We start from the raw sequence: 26,063 nt of genomic DNA on the forward strand, positions 1-26,063 counted from the left end.
GTACAAGTTGGACAAACTGCAAGCATTTGCAATCATTCTGCTCTCTTGTTTTCTTTTTCTCCCTTACCTATGGAAAACTTGGCAATATCCGTGCCGGTCACTGTATGCTGTGCTGTGTTGAAATTTCCTCCAACATATTCATTAGCCCGTGGCTTTAACATTCAGCCGCAGTAGACTCTCTGGACATGCATCAAATGTAATCAAAGCTTTGCCAGGTTAGAACACAAGTGGTGTAGAGTCCAACTCCAGTTAGGTTCCTCGTTTCCTTCTCAAAGCTCAGGTCTGCATCTCTGTTTGGTACTCTGCTCTACTGAGTACCAGAGTCCCTGTTCACCTCTTCTTACTAGAATCTAAAGTTTTCCAGCTTTCCTCTCTGTAGCATTAAACATTCTTACTCAAAACCAGACTCAAGCTTTCTGATGCAAATGATGAGTTTATTCTCACTACACTGATGTCTGTTTCAGTTAGTTTTCAAGTTATTCGGAGTAAATGAACGGAAAGGATGGACACGTAATCCCAGCAGGCTCACTCCTTACAAGGCCAACTCCATTTCTCTGGGCCCCAGGTGAGTCAGCACACCATGAGTGGAGGGCCCAGTGGAGGCAAGCTACTCCCCTCACGGCAGTAAGGAGTCAGAGAGAGAGTAAGTTGTCACAGGAGAGGAGCAGCCTTCCAGGGCATGACGCCAGTGATCCACCACCTCCAGCCACACCTGACATACCTACACTTAACACCCCAGTTATTCCACTGAATTTAGGTGGTGTGGTTCGTTGACAGCTCCCACAATCCAATACTTTAAGCACTGACTACTTCTGCATGAACACAGGAGCTTGGGGGATCCCCTTTTATTCAGAGGATAACAGAGGATAGGCTACCTCCTCTGTTTACTGAGGCAGGACAATCACATCTTTATGCCCAGAGTGAGCAACTTAGCAAAAATGTGTCTCAGAGTCAATTAATTTGTAGATCAATAGATCAATGAATGGCTGGAGATGTACATCAGGATTAGAGTACTTGCCTGAGACCTGTGAGACCCTGCAATTAATCACCACAATGCCCTCCCTTCCCCCCCAAAAATAAAGTGCTTGAGGAATTGAGTTCCATCCTTCTGCCCCTTGGGTCATGTGAGGATAGGGCAATGAAATGCTTTGTCTTCAACTGGGGGACGTTAAGTCCTGCTAACATATTACCCAGTCCAAGGTATTTTGTTACAGCAGCGAGAAGGGACACACTCATCTGGGAATGCCTCCGTTTCTTCTCCCTTACCGGAGGACACTTTGGCAAGTTCTGGGATCCTTGCTTTCCACATTTTGTCCCTTATCGCTCTGAATGTAACAAGCCATTCTTTTTGGAAATCCAGAGCTTGTACTGAGACATCCCTGAGAGGACTGTGTGTGTAGAAATGATGGTGGGTGATGCCTTCCTCCCTCTTGAGCCCATGGGTGTTGAGAATGTCCTCTACGGTGTCTCAGGGAACAGGGCATTTGGTGAGAGTACCACAGTGGGAGGGAGGTGCCATCACTTTCTTTTGCAAGAAAAACCAATTGAATACCTTGAGAGTAGTGATGATAGGGTGTTTCAAAATCCAGACTTATTAGAAATATTTGACGTGAAATGGCAAGTCCTTTGGAGTACTGGGCACATTTTAATTTGTAAAGTGTTTCAATAACCCACAGAAGGAAAAAACAAGGATCTGCAGTCCTTTGTAATTCCTTCTTTTTCTGGTGATGGAAAGCCTTGTGGAGGCCCAGAAGGGAGCTGACCACTGGGGGTCATGGCCAGGCATGACTCTGCCGTTTCTTGCTCTGACCTCACAAGCAGCCATTGTGAGGCAGTGTGAAAGGGCAGGTATATAAGAGGGTGGGCTGCAGCTGGGCTTTTGTCCACAAGTACAGGAAGCTCTTGGTGGTGACCTGTCGGACTCCCAGCTAGTTAGTGCGTTTGGTGGTTGGCGGTTGGCGGTTGGTGACTGTGGTCTTGGGATATTGGTTCTTTGATTTGGGTTTGTTGTTTTGTCTGGTTTTGGTTTCTGATTCGGGTTTGTTGTTTTGGCTTGTTATTTTTTTTTAAGCTAGCATCCTTAGGTGGTGTTCCTGCTTAGGATGTTTAGCCAGAGTAGTGAGAGTGAGAGTAGGTCAGCCTCACGGCCGGGGCCCAGCCCCTGGCGTGAGTGCGCCTTCACGGACCACTACGAGTTCGTGAGGGCCATTGGGCGTGGCTCCTATGGCCAGGTGGCCCTGGCCCGCCATCGGCCCACCGGGGCAGAGGTGGCAGTGAAAGTCCAGGAAGTGGTGCCGGACAACATCCCGGTCCTCTCCGAGCCCAGCGTGCTGATGAGCCTGGAGCACCCCGGTGTGGCCCAGCTCTTTCAGGTCATTGGCACCGAGAAGCACATCTACATGGTGATGGAGCACGCAGGTGGGGGAGAGCTGCTGATGCGCGTGGCCTGTGGCATGCAGGAGGAGGAGGCGCGCAGGGTCTTCAGGCAGATAGTGTGTGCCGTGGGCTACTGCCACGACAGGGGCATCGTGCACCGGGACCTGAAGCCAGAGAACATCTTGCTGGACGCCAGAGGCCGCGTCAAGCTCATCGACTTTGGCGCCGCCACCAGGTTCCGGGCCGGCCAGAAGGTGAGGAGGTTCTGGGGGACTGTCCCATACCTGGCCCCCGAAACCATCCTGCAGGAAGAGTACGAGGGCCCCCCGGTGGACGTCTGGAGCCTGGGGGTCATCCTCTACTTCATGTTGACACACACCCTGCCCTTTATGGCAGCCAGCTCCAGCCAGATACTCGAGCTCATCGTCCTGGCGTGGTACGACGTCCCTCAGTCTGTGCCCGTCAAAGCCCGGAGGCTCATCCGCCGCATGCTGACGGTGCAGCCCAAGAAGCGGCCCACGGCCAAGCAAATCTCCCAGCACCCGTGGCTGAAGCAGGGTGAGGACGACTCAGCCCCTCCGTGGAGGGAGGTAGTCCCCAGAAAACACCCAGACCCCGAAATCATGGCGCTCCTGCTGGACATGGGTTTGGATCCATACCAGACCTGGTTATCGCTGCTCCAGAGAAAGTTTGACGCGCCCATGGCCACCTACTTGATCGTCCAGCAACAGAAGAGGCAGGGGGTAGGGTGCGTGCTCCCCAGGAAGCCTGGGCCTCCCAGGTTTGTGCCTCGCCCACGGGTCACCCAGTTTTCTGCTTTCCCTGGCCTCCCGAGGAGGAGCAAGAGTGAGCCTGCTCCTCACCACTGGCCCTCACCCTGTGAGCCTCTGCTGCCCAAGGAGGACAAACAGCCCGCCCAGGAGGCCACCAGAAGGGCCAGCCTGCCCGCTATTCCTCTCGGCTGCCTGCCTGCAAAGGACCCCACTCCCAGCAGAGCCGCCCACTCTGACTCTGTGTCCTCCTTGCCCAAACGCTGGAGGATGCTACTCAGGCTGCTCGGAAGAGGCCACGGAAACTCCTCCCAAGATTCAGCCACAGACAACAGGAAGCGCTGGACTGGGAGGATGGCCACCTGTGTCCGAAGACTCTGCTGCTGCCTGCCACGTGCCACCAATGCGGTGGTTCCCATGGCAGAGAGAAGAGACTCCCTGGACCCATAGACAGCGTGGCCACCAGCAAGTGGACAGCTGAGCCACACGGAACCAGCGCTGGCCCAGCGTGAGTCCCCTCTGCCCCCACCTGCCAAAGACACCAGAGACCCTTCTGCCCGGGACACTTCACCTGCCCTGCCCCTCTCTCCGCTTCCTCCCATTCTTCGCAGTTGTTGCCAATAAATTTGTTTCAGATATACCGTATCATAACATTTCTGTTCCAACAGTTATAAGAATCAAAAAAGGGGGTGGGTTGAATCCAAGAATGAAGGGACCTCAGGTTGAGCGTCACCCATGCCTTGAGGCCTGGAACACTGTGTCACCGGTGTAGGTAGACTCCCCCAGCTGAGAGCACCTGGGGACTCACTCGCATCCATCTAGTGTAGAACAGTCCCTTACTTGGACCTGATGCACACAGACTTGCTCCCCTTGACCTGGGGCAGATAGAGTCACACTCGTTGAGCCAGTGTAGACATGAGCTTTAGCTGGTGACCCTGGTCAGGGGGAATCTGCCCTGAGGGGTGTGGGCGTGTGGGTGGCAAGGGTGGGAGAAATCCCAGGTGAGAAGGCATGGGAGGCCTCAGGGTGTTCTGTGGCATCATCTCCATGATGCTGTGCGTAGGGAGGGTATAGAAGGGACAGTGGGCGGGGCTGGCCTGCCTGCCGCCGTGGCTGGTGGCCTCCTTCCCACAACAATCACAGCTCATGACTGTTGCTAACGGTACTGGACAGGGAACACACAGGATTTCAGGAGTGCAGGTGTCCATCCACCTGTTGAATTCAATTTCACATGAAGACAAAGTGCACCGACGGGGACTTGCTCTCGCCTTTGGCTTCTATTAATGCGGTTTTGTCCATCCAAGTGGGCAGAAGAGAAAAGACATGGTCAGGGCGGTCAAAGAGGATGGCTTTGGACACCGTCCCTCTGACATCTCCTCAGGCCTGTCACCTGCAGGTCCTCTGACTGAAGTATCTTGCTCTTACCCTTTGTGGTCAGAAATGGATCCATCCCTTGCTACAGAGTGCATGTCACTGTGGTAAAGTTTTCAGTGTAGACATCTTTCACCTCCTTGGTTTGGTTCAATGCTACTTTATTGGAAGCTGTTGTGAAGCAGAGTGTTCATTTCCTCTGTAGCAGATTCATTATTGGAGTAAAGGAAATGGACTGCTTTATTTGTAGATCTTTCATCCTTCTTCCTTGGTAAATTTTCTTTCATCAGTTCTACAAGCCTTCTGGTGAGTTTTAGGGGGTTCTTTCACGTAGAGGATTATGTATTCCTCTTTGTATCCCTTTAAGTTCCTTCTCTTCCCTGATCCCCTATCCATGCCTTCAAGTTCTGTGTTGGGTAGTAGTGTGGGCAGTGTGGACAGGCTTTCTTTGTTCCTGCTTTACGGGAAATGCTTTCGGTTTTTCTCCACTGAGAATGATGTTGACCTTTGTTTCGTCATGTATAGGGTTGAAGATGTTGAGGGAAGTTCCTTCTCTCCTTCGTTTCCCTAAGTCTTATAAAAATGAATGAGTGCTGTCTTTGGCAAAGGCATTTCCTGCATCTGTCCATGGTATCCTCTGATTCTTGTCCAGAACTCTGTTCAGATGGTGAACTACACTGATTGATTAGCACATGTCTTCTACTGATATTTCCATTATTACTTTTGTGGATGACCTTGAGGTGTAACATTAGTTCGTCTGTTTGACACCTTGGTATTTTGCAAGTTTTTTACAAAAATGAGACCAGCCCCTTGGTAGAAAAGTTTATCTTAGAACTGCCTTCACACAGTCCCATAGATACGTATTCATTGTACTTTTGTCCCGATTTCTTTCTAGATTCTTTAAAAAATCTCTCTACTGATTTCTTTCTTCAAGTCTTTTCTCTTTTAAGTGTGTGGTGTTTAATGTCCTGTTGTAGGTGCTAGAATTGTTTTCGTGTGGATTTCTAATCGCAATCCATTCTTATCCACCAAATTCAAAGAGGTCCCTGTACGTATTTGTTTTGGCTAACATGTGCTTCATCCCATAACCTGTGGTATCTTTTGTGAATATCCAACGTGCTGTGAGTAAAAAGCAAATTGTCCAGTCGATACGTGAAAAGTTTTATGAATACTTTTGAGGACCTTTCAATTAATAATCTGCTATTTTTTCTACTGAGATTTTAATCCAGTTTGTTGACTTAATTCTCATTTTCCAGAATTTCCTGTGGTTCCTTTTCAGAATCTTTACCTCTTCATTAAAAGCAATCAAATTTAAAAGAATTGCAAATATACTCGCTGTTTAGTGGACTTAAAGTAGAAAAGAGTGAGATGCCAAAAATATCCAAGAGCTGAGAAAGTAAGCGCACTTGCAGGTAATGTATGGGTCAAGGAAGTTTAAGAGGTGGAAGAAGTGAATGTTTATGGGGTCACTGGGCAAGAGGAATTTGCAGGACCATATAGGCGCTAAGGATACGCACTTCACCAACCAGCCAGGAGGTCCCATGTTTGCGTGGATGGCGTAGTGTTATCACATGACAAAATCCAACACCAGTGGATGAAAAGGCCCCATGTGGGGTGAGAGAGCGCTATGAGTTAAATTATATCCCCCAGATCATTTGCTGAAGTCCTAAACCCACCCTAGGTATATAAGTGGTTATTTGTTTTCTTGAAATGACTAGATTATGATGTAATTACTTAAGATGGGGTCATAAAGGAGTAGGTCAAGTTGGTGCTTCAGTATGACTTGTGTCCTTATAAGGGAAGCAGGATATGCTGCTGATTGTGTGGCCCTTTTGTCCTTGTGAGGAAAGCAGGATGGCCTGCTGGTTCAATGGGGTCCTCACAGGGAGAACGGGGCAGGCAGCTCATTCACTCCATCTTATGTCCAAGCATGCTTACCTTTTCTCCTAGTTGATTTTTGAAGTGAAATACTGGACTTCCCAACGCTGTCATCTCAGGAAAATTCTACATCTATTTCTGTGCAGTTCCCCAAACAATGCCCTTAACAGGAGCAAGAGAAACAAGTGTATTGTGAACATTTGGCAGCAGAACTTCACAAACATGGGAAATGCTGTTCTTGAACATCTCCAACCCCAACTCCCTCAGCTACTGACTACAAATGGAGCACATATGCCTTGTGTGCGGAATCAAGGCAGAGGTGGCCTCTGAGGGCCTGTGTGCCTGAGCCTGGAGAACCAGCTTTTACACATACCTGGGGCCATCAGCGTCCCACAGTCTCTTGTCAAAGAAATATTCTCTGCTGAATCCGAAGTCCGTACTGGCAATGGTCTTGCAAATTCCTGAGATGCTGTCAGGTCTTGCTCTTGCTGTGTTTGTGCAAAGTTCCTGGCATCCCTTTAGGAACTCTATTCTCTTCAACAAGCACATCTTCCTGAGGCTCAGCTTCTAAGTACAAGTTGGACAAACTGCAAGCATTTGCAATCATTCTGCTCTCTTGTTTTCTTTTTCTCCCTTACCTATGGAAAACTTGGCAATATCCGTGCCGGTCACTGTATGCTGTGCTGTGTTGAAATTTCCTCCAACATATTCATTAGCCCGTGGCTTTAACATTCAGCCCGCAGTAGACTCTCTGGACATGCATCAAATGTAATCAAAGCTTTGCCAGGTTAGAACACAAGTGGTGTAGAGTCCAACTCCAGTTAGGTTCCTCGTTTCCTTCTCAAAGCTCAGGTCTGCATCTCTGTTTGGTACTCTGCTCTACTGAGTACCAGAGTCCCTGTTCACCTCTTCTTACTAGAATCTAAAGTTTCCAGCTTTCCTCTCTGTAGCATTAAACATTCTTACTCAAAACCAGACTCAAGCTTTCTGATGCAAATGATGAGTTTATTCTCACTACACTGATGTCTGTTTCAGTTAGTTTTCAAGTTATTCGGAGTAAATGAACGGAAAGGATGGACACGTAATCCCAGCAGGCTCACTCCTTACAAGGCCAACTCCATTTCTCTGGGCCCCAGGTGAGTCAGCACACCATGAGTGGAGGGCCCAGTGGAGGCAAGCTACTCCCTCACGGCAGTAAGGAGTCAGAGAGAGAGTAAGTTGTCACAGGAGAGGAGCAGCCTTCCAGGGCATGACGCCAGTGATCCACCACCTCCAGCCACACCTGACATACCTACACTTAACACCCCAGTTATTCCACTGAAATTTAGGTGGTGTGGTTCGTTGACAGCTCCCACAATCCAATACTTTAAGCACTGACTACTTCTGCATGAACACAGGAGCTTGGGGGATCCCCTTTTATTCAGAGGATAACAGAGGATAGGCTACCTCCTCTGTTTACTGAGGCAGGACAATCACATCTTTATGCCCAGAGTGAGCAACTTAGCAAAAATGTGTCTCAGAGTCAATTAATTTGTAGATCAATAGATCAATGAATGGCTGGAGATGTACATCAGGATTAGAGTACTTGCCTGAGACCTGTGAGACCCTGCAATTAATCACCACAATGCCCTCCCTTCCCCCCCAAAAATAAGTGCTTGAGGAATTGAGTTCCATCCTTCTGCCCCTTGGGTCATGTGAGGATAGGGCAATGAAATGCTTTGTCTTCAACTGGGGGACGTTAAGTCCTGCTAACATATTACCCAGTCCAAGGTATTTTGTTACAGCAGCGAGAAGGGACACACTCATCTGGGAATGCCTCCGTTTCTTCTCCCTTACCGGAGGACACTTTGGCAAGTTCTGGGATCCTTGCTTTCCACATTTTGTCCCTTATCGCTCTGAATGTAACAAGCCATTCTTTTTGGAAATCCAGAGCTTGTACTGAGACATCCCTGAGAGGACTGTGTGTGTAGAAATGATGGTGGGTGATGCCTTCCTCCCTCTTGAGCCCATGGGTGTTGAGAATGTCCTCTACGGTGTCTCAGGGAACAGGGCATTTGGTGAGAGTACCACAGTGGGAGGGAGGTGCCATCACTTTCTTTTGCAAGAAAAACCAATTGAATACCTTGAGAGTAGTGATGATAGGGTGTTTCAAAATCCAGACTTATTAGAAATATTTGACGTGAAATGGCAAGTCCTTTGGAGTACTGGGCACATTTAATTTGTAAAGTGTTTCAATAACCCACAGAAGGAAAAAACAAGGATCTGCAGTCCTTTGTAATTCCTTCTTTTTCTGGTGATGGAAAGCCTTGTGGAGGCCCAGAAGGGAGCTGACCACTGGGGGTCATGGCCAGGCATGACTCTGCCGTTTCTTGCTCTGACCTCACAAGCAGCCATTGTGAGGCAGTGTGAAAGGGCAGGTATATAAGAGGGTGGGCTGCAGCTGGGCTTTTGTCCACAAGTACAGGAAGCTCTTGGTGGTGACCTGTCGGACTCCCAGCTAGTTAGTGCGTTTGGTGGTTGGCGGTTGGCGGTTGGTGACTGTGGTCTTGGGATATTGGTTCTTTGATTTGGGTTTGTTGTTTTGTCTGGTTTTGGTTTCTGATTCGGGTTTGTTGTTTTGGCTTGTTATTTTTTTTTAAGCTAGCATCCTTAGGTGGTGTTCCTGCTTAGGATGTTTAGCCAGAGTAGTGAGAGTGAGAGTAGGTCAGCCTCACGGCCGGGGCCCAGCCCCTGGCGTGAGTGCGCCTTCACGGACCACTACGAGTTCGTGAGGGCCATTGGGCGTGGCTCCTATGGCCAGGTGGCCCTGGCCCGCCATCGGCCCACCGGGGCAGAGGTGGCAGTGAAAGTCCAGGAAGTGGTGCCGGACAACATCCCGGTCCTCTCCGAGCCCAGCGTGCTGATGAGCCTGGAGCACCCCGGTGTGGCCCAGCTCTTTCAGGTCATTGGCACCGAGAAGCACATCTACATGGTGATGGAGCACGCAGGTGGGGGGAGAGCTGCTGATGCGCGTGGCCTGTGGCATGCAGGAGGAGGAGGCGCGCAGGGTCTTCAGGCAGATAGTGTGTGCCGTGGGCTACTGCCACGACAGGGGCATCGTGCACCGGGACCTGAAGCCAGAGAACATCTTGCTGGACGCCAGAGGCCGCGTCAAGCTCATCGACTTTGGCGCCGCCACCAGGTTCCGGGCCGGCCAGAAGGTGAGGAGGTTCTGGGGGACTGTCCCATACCTGGCCCCCGAAACCATCCTGCAGGAAGAGTACGAGGGCCCCCCGGTGGACGTCTGGAGCCTGGGGGTCATCCTCTACTTCATGTTGACACACACCCTGCCCTTTATGGCAGCCAGCTCCAGCCAGATACTCGAGCTCATCGTCCTGGCGTGGTACGACGTCCCTCAGTCTGTGCCCGTCAAAGCCCGGAGGCTCATCCGCCGCATGCTGACGGTGCAGCCCAAGAAGCGGCCCACGGCCAAGCAAATCTCCCAGCACCCGTGGCTGAAGCAGGGTGAGGACGACTCAGCCCCTCCGTGGAGGGAGGTAGTCCCAGAAAACACCCAGACCCCGAAATCATGGCGCTCCTGCTGGACATGGGTTTGGATCCATACCAGACCTGGTTATCGCTGCTCCAGAGAAAGTTTGACGCGCCCATGGCCACCTACTTGATCGTCCAGCAACAGAAGAGGCAGGGGGTAGGGTGCGTGCTCCCAGGAAGCCTGGGCCTCCCAGGTTTGTGCCTCGCCCACGGGTCACCCAGTTTCTGCTTTCCCTGGCCTCCCGAGGAGGAGCAAGAGTGAGCCTGCTCCTCACCACTGGCCCTCACCCTGTGAGCCTCTGCTGCCCAAGGAGGACAAACAGCCCGCCCAGGAGGCCACCAGAAGGGCCAGCCTGCCCGCTATTCCTCTCGGCTGCCTGCCTGCAAAGGACCCCACTCCCAGCAGAGCCGCCCACTCTGACTCTGTGTCCTCCTTGCCCAAACGCTGGAGGATGCCTACTCAGGCTGCTCGGAAGAGGCCACGGAAACTCCTCCCAAGATTCAGCCACAGACAACAGGAAGCGCTGGACTGGGAGGATGGCCACCTGTGTCCGAAGACTCTGCTGCTGCCTGCCACGTGCCACCAATGCGGTGGTTCCCATGGCAGAGAGAAGAGACTCCCTGGACCCATAGACAGCGTGGCCACCAGCAAGTGGACAGCTGAGCCACACGGAACCAGCGCTGGCCCAGCGTGAGTCCCCTCTGCCCCCCACCTGCCAAAGACACCAGAGACCCTTCTGCCCGGGACACTTCACCTGCCCTGCCCCTCTCTCCGCTTCCTCCCATTCTTCGCAGTTGTTGCCAATAATTTGTTTCAGATATACCGTATCATAACATTTCTGTTCCAACAGTTATAAGAATCAAAAAGGGGGTGGGTTGAATCCAAGAATGAAGGGACCCTCAGGTTGAGCGTCACCCATGCCTTGAGGCCTGGAACACTGTGTCACCGGTGTAGGTAGACTCCCCCAGCTGAGAGCACCTGGGGACTCACTCGCATCCATCTAGTGTAGAACAGTCCCTTACTTGGACCTGATGCACACAGACTTGCTCCCCTTGACCTGGGGCAGATAGAGTCACACTCGTTGAGCCAGTGTAGACATGAGCTTTAGCTGGTGACCCTGGTCAGGGGGAATCTGCCCTGAGGGGTGTGGGCGTGTGGGTGGCAAGGGTGGGAGAAATCCCAGGTGAGAAGGCATGGGAGGCCTCAGGGTGTTCTGTGGCATCATCTCCATGATGCTGTGCGTAGGGAGGGTATAGAAGGGACAGTGGGCGGGGCTGGCCTGCCTGCCGCCGTGGCTGGTGGCCTCCTTCCCACAACAATCACAGCTCATGACTGTTGCTAACGGTACTGGACAGGGAACACACAGGATTTCAGGAGTGCAGGTGTCCATCCACCTGTTGAATTCAATTTCACATGAAGACAAAGTGCACCGACGGGGACTTGCTCTCGCCTTTGGCTTCTATTAATGCGGTTTTGTCCATCCAAGTGGGCAGAAGAGAAAAAGACATGGTCAGGGCGGTCAAAGAGGATGGCTTTGGACACCGTCCCTCTGACATCTCCTCAGGCCTGTCACCTGCAGGTCCTCTGACTGAAGTATCTTGCTCTTACCCTTTGTGGTCAGAAATGGATCCATCCCTTGCTACAGAGTGCATGTCACTGTGGTAAAGTTTTCAGTGTAGACATCTTTCACCTCCTTGGTTTGGTTCAATGCTACTTTATTGGAAGCTGTTGTGAAGCAGAGTGTTCATTTCCTCTGTAGCAGATTCATTATTGGAGTAAAGGAAATGGACTGCTTTATTTGTAGATCTTTCATCCTTCTTCCTTGGTAAATTTTCTTTCATCAGTTCTACAAGCCTTCTGGTGAGTTTTAGGGGGTTCTTTCACGTAGAGGATTATGTATTCCTCTTTGTATCCCTTTAAGTTCCTTCTCTTCCCTGATCCCCTATCCATGCCTTCAAGTTCTGTGTTGGGTAGTAGTGTGGGCAGTGTTGGACAGGCTTTCTTTGTTCCTGCTTTACGGGAAATGCTTTCGGTTTTTCTCCACTGAGAATGATGTTGCCTTTGTTTCGTCATGTATAGGGTTGAAGATGTTGAGGGACGTTTCCTTCTCTCCTTCGTTTCCCTAAGTCTTATAAAAATGAATGAGTGCTGTCTTTGGCAAAGGCATTTCCTGCATCTGTCCATGGTATCCTCTGATTCTTGTCCAGAACTCTGTTCAGATGGTGAAACTACACTGATTGATTAGCACATGTCTTCTACTGATATTTCCATTATTACTTTTGTGGATGACCTTGAGGTGTAACATTAGTTCGTACTGTTTGACACCTTGGTATTTTGCAAGTTTTTTACAAAATGAGACCAGCCCCTTGGTAGAAAAGTTATCTTAGAACTGCCTTCACACAGTCCCATAGATACGTATTCATTGTACTTTTGTCCCGATTTCTTTCTAGATTCTTTAAAAAATCTCTCTACTGATTTCTTTCTTCAAGTCTTTTCTCTTTTAAGTGTGTGGTGTTTAATGTCCTGTTGTAGGTGCTAGAATTGTTTTCGTGTGGATTTCTAATCGCAATCCATTCTTATCCACCAAATTCAAAGAGGTCCCTGTACGTATTTGTTTTGGCTAACATGTGCTTCATCCCATAACCTGTGGTATCTTTTGTGAATATCCAACGTGCTGTGAGTAAAAGCAAATTGTCCAGTCGATACGTGAAAAGTTTTATGAATACTTTTGAGGACCTTTCAATTAATAATCTGCTATTTTTTCTACTGAGATTTTAATCCAGTTTGTTGACTTAATTCTCATTTTCCAGAATTTCCTGTGGTTCCTTTTCAGAATCTTTACCTCTTCATTAAAAGCAATCAAATTTAAAAGAATTGCAAATATACTCGCTGTATAGTGGACTTAAGTAGAAAAGAGTGAGATGCCAAAAATATCCAAGAGCTGAGAAAGTAAGCGCACTTGCAGGTAATGTATGGGTTTAAGGAAGTTTAAGAGGTGGAAGAAGTGAATGTTTATGGGGTCACTGGGCAAGAGGAATTTGCAGGACCATATAGGCGCTAAGGATACGCACTTCACCAACCAGCCAGGAGGTCCATGTTTGCGTGGATGGCGTAGTGTTATCACATGACAAAATCCAACACCAGTGGATGAAAAGGCCCCATGTGGGGTGAGAGAGCGCTATGAGTTTAAATTATATCCCCCAGATCATTTGCTGAAGTCCTAAACCTACCCTAGGTATATAAGTGGTTATTTGTTTTCTTGAAATGACTAGATTATGATGTAATTACTTAAGATGGGGTCATAAAGGAGTAGGTCAAGTTGGTGCTTCAGTATGACTTGTGTCCTTATAAGGAAGCAGGATATGCTGCTGATTGTGTGGCCCTTTTGTTCTTGTGAGGAAAGCAGGATGGCCTGCTGGTTCAATGGGGTCCTCACAGGGAGAACGGGGCAGGCAGCTCATTCACTCCATCTTATGTCCAAGCATGCTTACCTTTTCTCCTAGTTGATTTTTGAAGTGAAATACTGGACTTCCCAACGCTGTCATCTCAGGAAAATTCTACATCTATTCTGTGGCAGTTCCCCAAACAATGCCCTTAACAGGAGCAAGAGAAACAAGTGTATTGTGAACATTTGGCAGCAGAACTTCACAAACATGGGAAATGCTGTTCTTGAACATCTCCAACCCCAACTCCCTCAGCTACTGACTACAAAATGGAGCACATATGCCTTGTGTGCGGAATCAAGGCAGAGGTGGCCTCTGAGGGCCTGTGTGCCTGAGCCTGGAGAACCAGCTTTTACACATACCTGGGGCCATCAGCGTCCCACAGTCTCTTGTCAAAGAAATATTCTCTGCTGAATCCGAAGTCCGTACTGGCAATGGTCTTGCAAATTCCTGAGATGCTGTCAGGTCTTGTTCTTGCTGTGTTTGTGCAAAGTTCCTGGCATCCCTTTAGGAACTCTATTCTCTTCAACAAGCACATCTTCCTGAGGCTCAGCTTCTAAGTACAAGGTTGGACAAACTGCAAGCATTGCAATCATTCTGCTCTCTTGTTTTCTTTTCTCCCTTACCTATGGAAAACTTGGCAATATCCGTGCCGGTCACTGTATGCTGTGCTGTGTTGAAATTTCCTCCAACATATTCATTAGCCCGTGGCTTTAACATTCAGCCGCAGTAGACTCTCTGGACATGCATCAAATGTAATCAAAAGCTTTGCCAGGTTAGAACACAAGTGGTGTAGAGTCCAACTCCAGTTAGGTTCCTCTTTCCTTCTCAAAAGCTCAGGTCTGCATCTCTGTTTGGTACTCTGCTCTACTGAGTACCAGAGTCCCCTGTTCACCTCTTCTTACTAGAATCTAAAGTTTTCCAGCTTTCCTCTCTGTAGCATTAACATTCTTACTCAAAACCAGACTCAAGCTTCTGATGCAAATGATGAGTTATTCTCACTACACTGATGTCTGTTCAGTTAGTTTTTCAAGTTATTCGGAGTAAATGAACGGAAAGGATGGACACGTAATCCCAGCAGGCTCACTCCTTACAAGGCCAACTCCATTTCTCTGGGCCCCAGGTGAGTCAGCACACCATGATGGAGGGCCCAGTGGAGGCAAGCTACTCCCCTCACGGCAGTAAGGAGTCAGAGAGAGAGTAAGTTGTCACAGGAGAGGAGCAGCCTTCCAGGGGCATGACGCCAGTGATCCACCACCTCCAGCCACACCTGACATACCTACACTTAACACCCCAGTTTATTCCACTGAAATTTAGGTGGTGTGGTTCGTTGACAGCTCCCACAATCCAATACTTTAAGCCCTGACTACTTCTGCATGAACACAGGAGCTTGGGGGATCCCCTTTTATTCAGAGATAACAGAGGATAGGCTACCTCCTCTGTTTACTGAGGCAGGACAATCACATCTTTATGCCCAGAGTGAGCAACTTAGCAAAAATGTGTCTCAGAGTCATTAATTTGTAGATCAATAGATCAATGATGCTGGAGATGTACATCAGGATTAGAGTACTTGTCCTGAGACCTGTGAGAACCCTGCAATTAATCACCACAATGCCCTCCCTTCCCCCCCAAAAATAAGTGCTTGAGGAATTGAGTTTCCATCCTTCTGCCCCTTGGTCATGGAGGATAGGGCAATGAAATGCTTTGTCTTCAACTGGGGGACGTTAAGTCCTGCTAACATATTACCCAGTCCAAGGTATTTTGTTACAGCAGCGAGAAGGGACACACTCATCTGGGAATGCCTCCGTTTCTTTCTCCCTTACCGGGGGACACTTTGGCAAGTTCTGGGATCCTTGCTTTCCACAATTTTGTCCCTTATCGCTCTGAATGTAACAAGCCATTCTTTTGGAAATCCAGAGCTTGTACTGAGACATCCCTGAGAGGGACTGTGTGTGTAGAAATGATGGTGGGTGATGCCTTCCTCCCTCTTGAGCCCATGGGTGTTGAGAATGTCCTCTACGGTGTCTCAGGGAACAGGGCATTGGTGAGAGTACCACAGTGGGAGGGAGGTGCCATCAACTTTCTTTTGCAAGAAAAAAACCAATTGAATACCTTGAGAGTAGTGATGATAGGGTGTTTCAAAATCCAGACTTATTAGAAATATTTGACGTGAAATGGCAAGTCCTTTGGAGTACTGGGCACATTTTAATTTGTAAAGTGTTTCAATAACCCACAGAAGGAAAAAACAAGGATCTGCAGTCCTTTGTAATTCCTTCTTTTTCTGGTGCATGGAAAGCCTTGTGGAGGCCCAGAAGGGAGCTGACCACTGGGGTCATGGCCAGGCATGACTCTGCCGTTTTCTTGCTCTGACCTCACAAGCAGCCATTGTGAGGCAGTGTGAAAGGGCAGGTATATAAGAGGGTGGGCTGCAGCTGGGCTTTTGTCCACAAGTACAGGAAGCTCTTGGTGGTGACCTGTCGGACTCCCAGCTAGTTAGTGCGTTTGGTGGTTGGCGGTTGGCGGTTGGTGACTGTGGTCTTGGGATATTGGTTCTTTGATTTGGGTTTGTTGTTTTGTCTGGTTTTGGTTTCTGATTCGGGTTTGTTGTTTTGGCTTGTTATTTTTTTAAAGCTAGCATCCTTAGGTGGTGTTCCTGCTTAGGATGTTTAGCCAGAGTAGTGAGAGTGAGAGTAGGTCAGCCTCACGGCCGGGGCCCAGCCCCTGGCGTGAGTGCGCCTTCACGGACCACTACGAGTTTCGTGAGGGCCATTGGGCGTGGCTCCTATGGCCAGGTGGCCCTGGCCCGCCATCGGCCCACCGGGCAGAGGTGGCAGTGAAAGTCCAGGAAGTGGTGCCGACAACATCCCGGTCCTCTCCGAGCCCAGCGTGCTGATGAGCCTGGAGCAACCCCCGGTGTGGCCCCAGCTCTTTCAGGTCATTGGCACCCGAGAAGCACATCTACATGGTGATGGAGCACGCAGGTGGGGGAGAGCTGCTGATGCGCGTGGCCTGTGGCATGCAGGAGGAGGAGGCGCGCAGGGTCTTCAGGCAGATAGTGTGTGCCGTGGGCTACTGCCACGATAGGGGCATCGTGCACCGGGACCTGAAGCCAGAGAACATCTTGCTGGACGCCAGAGGCCGCATCAAGCTCATCGACTTTGGCGCCGCCACCAGGTTCTGGCCGGCCAGAAGGTGAGGAGGTTTCTGGGGGACTGTCCCATACCTGGCCCCCGAAACCATCCTGCAGGAAGAGTACGAGGGCCCCCCGGTGGACGTCTGGAGCCTGGGGGTCATCCTCTACTTCATGTTGACACACACCCTGCCCTTTATGGCAGCCAGCTCCAGCCAGATACTCGAGCTCATCGTCCTGGCGTGGTACGACGTCCCTCAGTCTGTGCCCGTCAAAGCCCGGAGGCTCATCCGCCGCAATGCTGACGGTGCAGCCCAAGAAGCGGCCCACGGCCAAGCAAATCTCCCAGCACCCGTGGCTGAAGCAGGGTGAGGACGACTCAAGCCCCTCCGTGGAGGGAGGTAGTCCCAGAAAACACCAGACCCCGAAATCATGGCGCTCCTGCTGGACATGGGTTTTGGATCCATACCAGACCTGGTTATCGCTGCTCCAGAGAAAGTTTGACGCGCCCATGGCCACCTACTTGATCGTCCAGCAACAGAAGAGCAGGGGGTAGGGTGCGTGCTCCCCAGGAAGCCTGGCCTCCCAGGTTTGTGCCTCGCCCACGGGTCACCCAGTTTCTGCTTTCCCTGGCCTCCCCGAGGAGGAGCAAGAGTGAGCCTGCTCCTCACCACTGGCCCTCACCCTGTGAGCCTCTGCTGCCCAAGGAGGACAAAACAGCCCGCCCAGGAGGCCACCAGAAGGGCCAGCCTGCCCGCTATTCCTCTCGGCTGCCTGCCTGCAAAGGACCCCACTCCCAGCAGAGCCGCCCACTCTGACTCTGTGTCCTCCTTGCCCAAACGCTGGAGGATGCTACTCAGGCTGCTCGGAAGAGGCCACGGAAACTCCTCCCAAGATTCAGCCACAGACAACAGGAAGCGCTGGACTGGGAGGATGGCCACCTGTGTCCGAAGACTCTGCTGCTGCCTGCCACGTGCCACCAATGCGGTGGTTCCCATGGCAGAGAGAAGAGACTCCCTGGACCCATAGACAGCGTGGCCACCAGCAAGTGGACAGCTGAGCCACACGGAACCAGCGCTGGCCCACGTGAGTCCCCTCTGCCCCCACCTGCCAAAGACACCAGAGACCCTTCTGCCCGGGACACTTCACTGCCCTGCCCCTCTCTCCGCTTCCTCCCATTCTTCGCAGTTGTTGCCAATAAATTTGTTTCAGATATACCGTATCATACATTTCTGTTCCAAAGTTATAAGAATCAAAAAAGGGGTGGGTTGAATCCAAGAATGAAGGGACCTCAGGTTGAGCGTCACCCATGCCTTGAGGCCTGGAACACTGTGTCACCGGTGTAGGTAGACTCCCCAGCTGAGAGCACCTGGGACTCACTCGCATCCATCTAGTGTAGAACAGTCCCTTACTTGGACCTGATGCACACAGACTGCTCCCCTTGACCTGGGGCAGATAGAGTCACACTCGTTGAGCCAGTGTAGACATGAGCTTTAGCTGGTGACCCTGGTCAGGGGGAATCTGCCCTGAGGGGTGTGGGCGTGTGGGTGGCAAGGGTGGGAGAAATCCCAGGTGAGAAGGCATGGGAGGCCTCAGGGTTCTGTGGCATCATCTCCATGATGCTGTGCGTAGGGAGGGTATAGAAGGGACAGTGGGCGGGGCTGGCCTGCCTGCCGCCGTGGCTGGTGGCCTTCCCACAACAATCACAGCTCATGACTGTTGCTAACGGTACTGGACAGGGAACACACAGGATTTCAGGAGTGCAGGTGTCCATCCACCTGTTGAATTCAATTTCACATGAAGACAAAGTGCACCGACGGGGACTTGCTCTCGCCTTTGGCTTCTATTAATGCGGTTTTGTCCATCCAAGTGGGCAGAAGAGAAAAGACATGGTCAGGGCGGTCAAAGAGGATGGCTTTGGACACCGTCCCTCTGACATCTCCTCAGGCCTGTCACCTGCAGGTCCTCTGACTGAAGTATCTTGCTCTTACCCTTTGTGGTCAGAAATGGATCCATCCCTTGCTACAGAGTGCATGTCACTGTGGTAAAGTTTTCAGTGTAGACATCTTTCACCTCCTTGGTTTGGTTCAATGCTACTTTATTGGAAGCTGTTGTGAAGCAGAGTGTTCATTTCCTCTGTAGCAGATTCATTATTGGAGTAAAGGAAATGGACTGCTTTATTTGTAGATCTTTCATCCTTCTTCCTTGGTAAATTTTCTTTCATCAGTTCTACAAGCCTTCTGGTGAGTTTTAGGGGGTTCTTTCACGTAGAGGATTATGTATTCCTCTTTGTATCCCTTTAAGTTCCTTCTCTTCCCTGATCCCCTATCCATGCCTTCAAGTTCTGGTTGGGTAGTAGTGTGGGCAGTGTGGACAGGCTTTCTTTGTTCCTGCTTTACGGGAAATGCTTTCGGTTTTTCTCCACTGAGAATGATGTTGACCTTTGTTTCGTCATGTATAGGGTTGAAGATGTTGAGGGAAGTTCCTTCTCTCCTTCGTTTCCTAAGTCTTATAAAAATGAATGAGTGCTGTCTTTGGCAAAGGCATTTCCTGCATCTGTCCATGGTATCCTCTGATTCTTGTCCAGAACTCTGTTCAGATGGTGAACTACACTGATTGATTAGCACATGTCTTCTACTGATATTTCCATTATTACTTTGTGGATGACCTTGGGTGTAACATTAGTTCGTCTGTTTGACACCTTGGTATTTTGCAAGTTTTTACAAAATGAGACCAGCCCCTTGGTAGAAAAGTTTATCTTAGAACTGCCTTCACACAGTCCCATAGATACGTATTCATTGTACTTTTGTCCCGATTTCTTTCTAGATTCTTTAAAAAATCTCTCTACTGATTTTTTCTTCAAGTCTTTTCTCTTTTAAGTGTGTGGTGTTTAATGTCCTGTTGTAGGTGCTAGAATTGTTTTCGTGTGGATTTCTAATCGCAATCCATTCTATCCACCAAATTCAAAGAGGTCCCTGTACGTATTTGTTTGGCTAACATGGCTTCATCCCATAACCTGTGGTATCTTTTGTGAATATCCAACGTGCTGTGAGTAAAAAGCAAATGTCCAGTCGATACGTGAAAGTTTTATGAATACTTTTGAGGACCTTTCAATTAATAATCTGCTATTTTTTCTACTGAGATTTAATCCAGTTTGTTGACTTAATTCTCATTTTCCAGAATTTCCTGTGGTTCCTTTTCAGAATCTTTACCTCTTCATTAAAAGCAATCAAATTTAAAAGAATTGCAAATATACTCGCTGTTAGTGGACTTAAAGTAGAAAAGAGTGAGATGCCAAAATATCCAAGAGCTGAGAAAGTAAGCGCACTTGCAGGTAATGTATGGGTAAGGAAGTTTAAGAGGTGGAAGAAGTGAATGTTTATGGGGTCACTGGGCAAGAGGAATTTGCAGGACATATAGGCGCTAAGGATACGCACTTCACCAACCAGCCAGGAGGTCCCATGTTTGCGTGGATGGCGTAGTGTTATCACATGACAAAATCCAACACCAGTGGATGAAAAGGCCCCATGTGGGGTGAGAGAGCGCTATGAGTTAAATTATATCCCCCAGATCATTTGCTGAAGTCCTAAACCTACCCTAGGTATATAAGTGGTTATTTGTTTTCTTGAAATGACTAGATTATGATGTAATTACTTAAGATGGGGTCATAAAGGAGTAGGTCAAGTTGGTGCTTCAGTATGACTTGTGTCCTTATAAGGGAAGCAGGATATGCTGCTGATTGTGTGGCCCTTTTGTCCTTGTGAGGAAAGCAGGATGGCCTGCTGGTTCAATGGGGTCCTCACAGGGAGAACGGGGCAGGCAGCTCATTCACTCCATCTTATGTCCAAGCATGCTTACCTTTTCTCCTAGTTGATTTTTGAAGTGAAATACTGGACTTCCCAACGCTGTCATCTCAGGAAAATTCTACATCTATTTCTGTGCAGTTCCCCAAACAATGCCCTTAACAGGAGCAAGAGAAACAAGTGTATTGTGAACATTTGGCAGCAGAACTTCACAAACATGGGAAATGCTGTTCTTGAACATCTCCAACCCCAACTCCCTCAGCTACTGACTACAAAATGGAGCACATATGCCTGTGTGCGGAATCAAGGCAGAGGTGGCCTCTGAGGGCCTGTGTGCCTGAGCCTGGAGAACCAGCTTTTACACATACCTGGGGCCATCAGCGTCCCACAGTCTCTTGTCAAAGAAATATTCTCTGCTGAATCCGAAGTCCGTACTGGCAATGGTCTTGCAAATTCCTGAGATGCTGTCAGGTTGTTCTTGCTGTGTTTGTGCAAAGTTCCTGGCATCCCTTTAGGAACTCTATTCTCTTCAACAAGCACATCTTCCTGAGGCTCAGCTTCTAAGTACAAGTTGGACAAACTGCAAGCATTTGCAATCATTCTGCTCTCTTGTTTTCTTTTTTCTCCCTTACCTATGGAAACTTGGCAATATCCGTGCCGGTCACTGTATGCTGTGCTGTGTTGAAATTTCCTCCAAATATTCATTAGCCCGTGGCTTTAACATTCAGCCGCAGTAGACTCTCTGGACATGCATCAAATGTAATCAAAGCTTTGCCAGGTTAGAACACAAGTGGTGTAGAGTCCAACTCCAGTTAGGTTCCTCGTTTCCTTCTCAAAGCTCAGGTCTGCATCTCGTTTGGTACTCTGCTCTACTGAGTACCAGAGTCCCTGTTCACCTCTTCTTACTAGAATCTAAAGTTTTCCAGCTTTCCTCTCTGTAGCATTAAACATTCTTACTCAAAACCAGACTCAAGCTTTCTGATGCAAATGATGAGTTTATTCTCACTACACTGATGTCTGTTTCAGTTAGTTTTCAAGTTATTCGGAGTAAATGAACGGAAAGGATGGACACGTAATCCCAGCAGGCTCACTCCTTACAAGGCCAACTCCATTTCTCTGGGCCCCAGGTGAGTCAGCACACCATGAGTGGAGGGCCCAGTGGAGGCAAGCTACTCCCCTCACGGCAGTAAGGAGTCAGAGAGAGAGTAAGTTGTCACAGGAGAGGAGCAGCCTTCCAGGGCATGACGCCAGTGATCCACCACCTCCAGCACACCTGACATACCTACACTTAACACCCCAGTTATTCCACTGAAATTTAGGTGGGTGGTCGTTGACAGCTCCCACAATCCAATACTTTAAGCACTGACTACTCTGCATGAACACAGGAGCTTGGGGGATCCCCTTTTATCAGAGGATAACAGAGGATAGGCTACCTCCTCTGTTTACTGAGGCAGGACAATCACATCTTTATGCCCAGAGTGAGCAACTTAGCAAAATGTGTCTCAGAGTCAATTAATTTGTAGATCAATAGATCAATGAATGGCTGGAGATGTACATCAGGATTAGAGTACTTGCCTGAGACCTGTGAGACCCTGCAATTAATCACCACAATGCCCTCCCTTCCCCCCAAAAATAAAGTGCTTGAGGAATTGAGTTCCATCCTTCTGCCCCTTGGGTCATGTGAGGATAGGGCAATGAAATGCTTTGTCTTCAACTGGGGGACGTTAAGTCCTGCTAACATATTACCCAGTCCAAGGTATTTTGTTACAGCAGCGAGAAGGGACACACTCATCTGGGAATGCCTCCGTTTCTTCTCCCTTACGGAGGACACTTTGGCAAGTTCTGGGATCCTTGCTTTCCACATTTTGTCCCTTATCGCTCTGAATGTAACAAGCCATTCTTTTTGGAAATCCAGAGCTTGTACTGAGACATCCCTGAGAGGACTGTGTGTGTAGAAATGATGGTGGGTGATGCCTTCTCCCTCTTGAGCCCATGGGTGTTGAGATGTCCTCTACGGTGTCTCAGGGAACAGGGCATTTGGTGAGAGTACCACAGTGGGAGGGAGGTGCCATCACTTTCTTTGCAGAAAAACCAATTGAATACCTTGAGAGTAGTGATGATAGGGTGTTTCAAAATCCAGACTTATTAGAAATATTTGACGTGAAATGGCAAGTCCTTTGGAGTACTGGGCCATTTAATTTGTAAAGTGTTTCAATAACCCACAGAAGGAAAAAACAAGGATCTGCAGTCCTTTGTAATTCCTTCTTTTTCTGGTGATGGAAAGCCTTGTGGAGGCCCAGAAGGGAGCTGACCACTGGGGGTCATGGCCAGGCATGACTCTGCCGTTTCTTGCTCTGACCTCACAAGCAGCCATTGTGAGGCAGTGTGAAAGGGCAGGTATATAAGAGGGTGGGCTGCAGCTGGGCTTTTGTCCACAAGTACAGGAAGCTCTTGGTGGGGACCTGTCGGACTCCCAGCTAGTTAGTGCGTTGGTGGTTGGCGGTTGGCGGTTGGTGACTGTGGTCTTGGGATATTGGTTCTTGATTTGGGTTGTTGTTTTGTCTGGTTTGGTTTTGATTCGGTTTGTTGTTTTGGCTTGTTATTTTTTTTTTAAGCTAGCATCCTTAGGTGTGTTCCTGCTTAGGCTGTTTAGCCAGAGTAGTGAGAGTGAGAGTAGGTCAGCCTCACGGCCGGGGCCCAGCCCCTGGCGTGAGTGCGCCTTCACGGACCACTACGAGTTCGTGAGGGCCTTGGGCGTGCTCCTATGGCCAGGTGGCCCTGGCCCGCCATCCGGCCCACCGGGCAGAGGTGGCAGTGAAAAGTCCAGGAAGTGGTGCCGGACAACATCCCGGTCCTCTCCGAGCCCAGCGTGCTGATGAGCCCTGGAGCACCCCGGTGTGGCCCAGCTCTTTCAGGTCATGGCACCGAGAAGCACATCTACATGGTGATGGAGCACGCGGTGGGGGAGAGCTGCTGATGCGCGTGCGTGCCTGTGGCATGCAGGGGGAGGAGGCGCGCAGGGTCTTCAGGCAGATAGTGTGTGCCGTGGGCTACTGCCACGACAGGGGCATCGTGCACCGGGACCTGAAGCCAGAGAACATCTTGCTGGACGCCAGAGGCCGCATCAAGCTCATCGACTTTGGCGCCGCCACCAGGTTCCGGGCCGGCCAGAAGGTGAGGAGGTTCTGGGGGACTGTCCCATACCTGGCCCCCAGAAACCATCCTGCAGGAAGAGTACGAGGGCCCCCCGGTGGACGTCTGGAGCCTGGGGGTCATCCTCTACTTCATGTTGACACACACCCTGCCCTTTATGGCAGCCAGCTCCAGCCAGATACTCGAGCTCATCGTCCTGGCGTGGTACGACTTCCCTCAGTCTGTGCCGTCAAAGCCCGGAGGCTCATCCGCCGCATGCTGACGGTGCAGCCCAAGAAGCGGCCCACGGCCAAGCAAATCTCCCAGCACCCGTGGCTGAAGCAGGGTGAGGACGACTCAGCCCCTCCGTGGAGGGAGGTAGTCCCCAGAAAAACACCCAGACCCCGAAATCATGGCGCTCCTGCTGGACATGGGTTTGGATCCATACCAGACCTGGTTATCGCTGCTCCAGAGAAAGTTTGACGCGCCCCTGGCCACCTACTTGATCGTCCAGCAACAGAAAGGCAGGGGGGTAAGGTTGCGTGCTCCCCAGGAAGCCTGGGCTCCCAGGGTTTGTGCCTCGCCCACGGGTCACCCAGTTTTCTGCTTTCCTGGCCTCCCGAGGAGGAGCAAGGTGAGCCTGCTCCTCACCACTGGCCCTCACCCTGTGAGCCTCTGCTGCCCAAGGGACAAACAGCCCGCCAGGAGGGCCACCAGAAGGCCAGCCTGCCCGCTATTCCTCTCGGCTGCCTGCCTGCAAAGGACCCCACTCCCAGCAGAGCCGCCCACTCTGACTCTGTGTCCTCCTTGCCCAAACGCTGGAGGATGCTACTCAGGCTGCTCGGAAGAGGCCACGGAAACTCCTCCCAAGATTCAGCCACAGACAACAGGAAGCGCTGGACTGGGAGGATGGCCACCCTGTGTCCGAAGACTCTGCTGCTGCCTGCCACGTGCCACCAATGCGGTGGTTCCCATGGCAGAGAGAAGAGACTCCCTGGACCCATAGACAGCGTGGCCCCAGCAAGTGGACAGCTTGAGCCACACGGAACCAGCGCTGGCCCAGCGTGAGTCCCCTCTGCCCCCCACCTGCCAAAGACACCAGAGACCCTTCTGCCCGGGACAACTTCACCTGCCCTGCCCTCTCTCCGCTTCCTCCCATTCTTCGCAGTTGTTGCCAATAAATTTGTTCAGATATACCGTATCATAACATTTCTGTTCCAACAGTTATAAGAATCAAAAAAGGGGGGGTGGGTTGAATCCAAGAATGAAGGGACCTCAGGTTGAGCGTCACCCATGCCTTGAGGCCTGGAACACTGTGTCACCGGTTGTAGGTAGACTCCCCCAGCTGAGAGCACCTGGGGACTCACTCGCATCCATCTAGTGTAGAACAGTCCCTTACTTGGACCTGATGCACACAGACTTGCTCCCCTTGACCTGGGGCAGATAGAGTCACACTCGTTGAGCCAGTGTAGACATGAGCTTTAGCTGGTGACCCTGGTCAGGGGGAATCTGCCCTGAGGGGTGTGGGCGTGTGGGTGGCAAGGGTGGGAGAAATCCCAGGTGAGAAGGCATGGGAGGCCTCAGGGTGTTCTGTGGCATCATCTCCATGATGCTGTGCGTAGGGAGGGTATAGAAGGGACAGTGGGCGGGGCTGGCCTGCCTGCCGCCGTGGCTGGTGGCCTCCTTCCCACAACAATCACAGCTCATGACTGTTGCTAATGGTACTGGACAGGGAACACACAGGATTTCAGGAGTGCAGGTGTCCATCCACCTGTTGAATTCAATTTCACATGAAGACAAAGTGCACCGACGGGGACTTGCTCTCGCCTTTGGCTTCTATTAATGCGGTTTTGTCCATCCAAGTGGGCAGAAGAGAAAAGACATGGTCAGGGCGGTCAAAGAGGATGGCTTTGGACACCGTCCCTCTGACATCTCCTCAGGCCTGTCACCTGCAGGTCCTCTGACTGAAGTATCTTGCTCTTACCCTTTGTGGTCAGAAATGGATCCATCCCTTGTTACAGAGTGCATGTCACTGTGGTAAAGTTTTCAGTGTAGACATCTTTCACCTCCTTGGTTTGGTTCAATGCTACTTTATTGGAAGCTGTTGTGAAGCAGAGTGTTCATTTCCTCTGTAGCAGATTCATTATTGGAGTAAAGGAAATGGACTGCTTTATTTGTAGATCTTTCATCCTTCTTCCTTGGTAAATTTTCTTTCATCAGTTCTACAAGCCTTCTGGTGAGTTTTAGGGGGTTCTTTCACGTAGAGGATTATGTATTCCTCTTTGTATCCCTTTAAGTTCCTTCTCTTCCCTGATCCCCTATCCATGCCTTCAAGTTCTGTGTTGGGTAGTAGTGTGGCAGTGTGGACAGGCTTTCTTGTTCCTGCTTTACGGGAAATGCTTTCGGTTTTTCTCCACTGAGAATGATGTTGACCTTTGTTTCGTCATGTATAGGGTTGAAGATGTTGAGGGAAGTTCCTTCTCTCCTTCGTTTCCCTAAGTCTTATAAAATGAATGAGTGCTGTCTTTGGCAAAGGCATTTCCTGCATCTGTCCATGGTATCCTCTGATTCTTGTCCAGAACTCTGTTCAGATGGTGAACTACACTGATTGATTAGCACATGTCTTCT

The 26,063-nt window shown here is 50.1% G+C and overlaps 1 protein-coding gene across 1 annotated transcript; it reads left to right on the plus strand.

Annotated features, from left to right (window-relative positions):
- Window positions 1-2,102: 2,102 nt before the first annotated feature.
- On the plus strand, window positions 2,103-3,596 carry LOC306658999 (sperm motility kinase 2B-like; the record flags this gene model as incomplete). Its single annotated transcript, XM_079136255.1, has 1 exon — window positions 2,103-3,596. One exon carries the CDS (start codon window positions 2,103-2,105, stop codon window positions 3,594-3,596), a length of 1,494 nt encoding a protein of 497 aa, XP_078992381.1.
- Window positions 3,597-26,063: the final 22,467 nt, after the last annotated feature.

This window comes from Sciurus vulgaris (assembly GCF_902686455.1).
Source record: "Sciurus vulgaris genome assembly, chromosome: 4".
Lineage (NCBI taxonomy): Eukaryota > Metazoa > Chordata > Mammalia > Rodentia > Sciuridae > Sciurus > Sciurus vulgaris.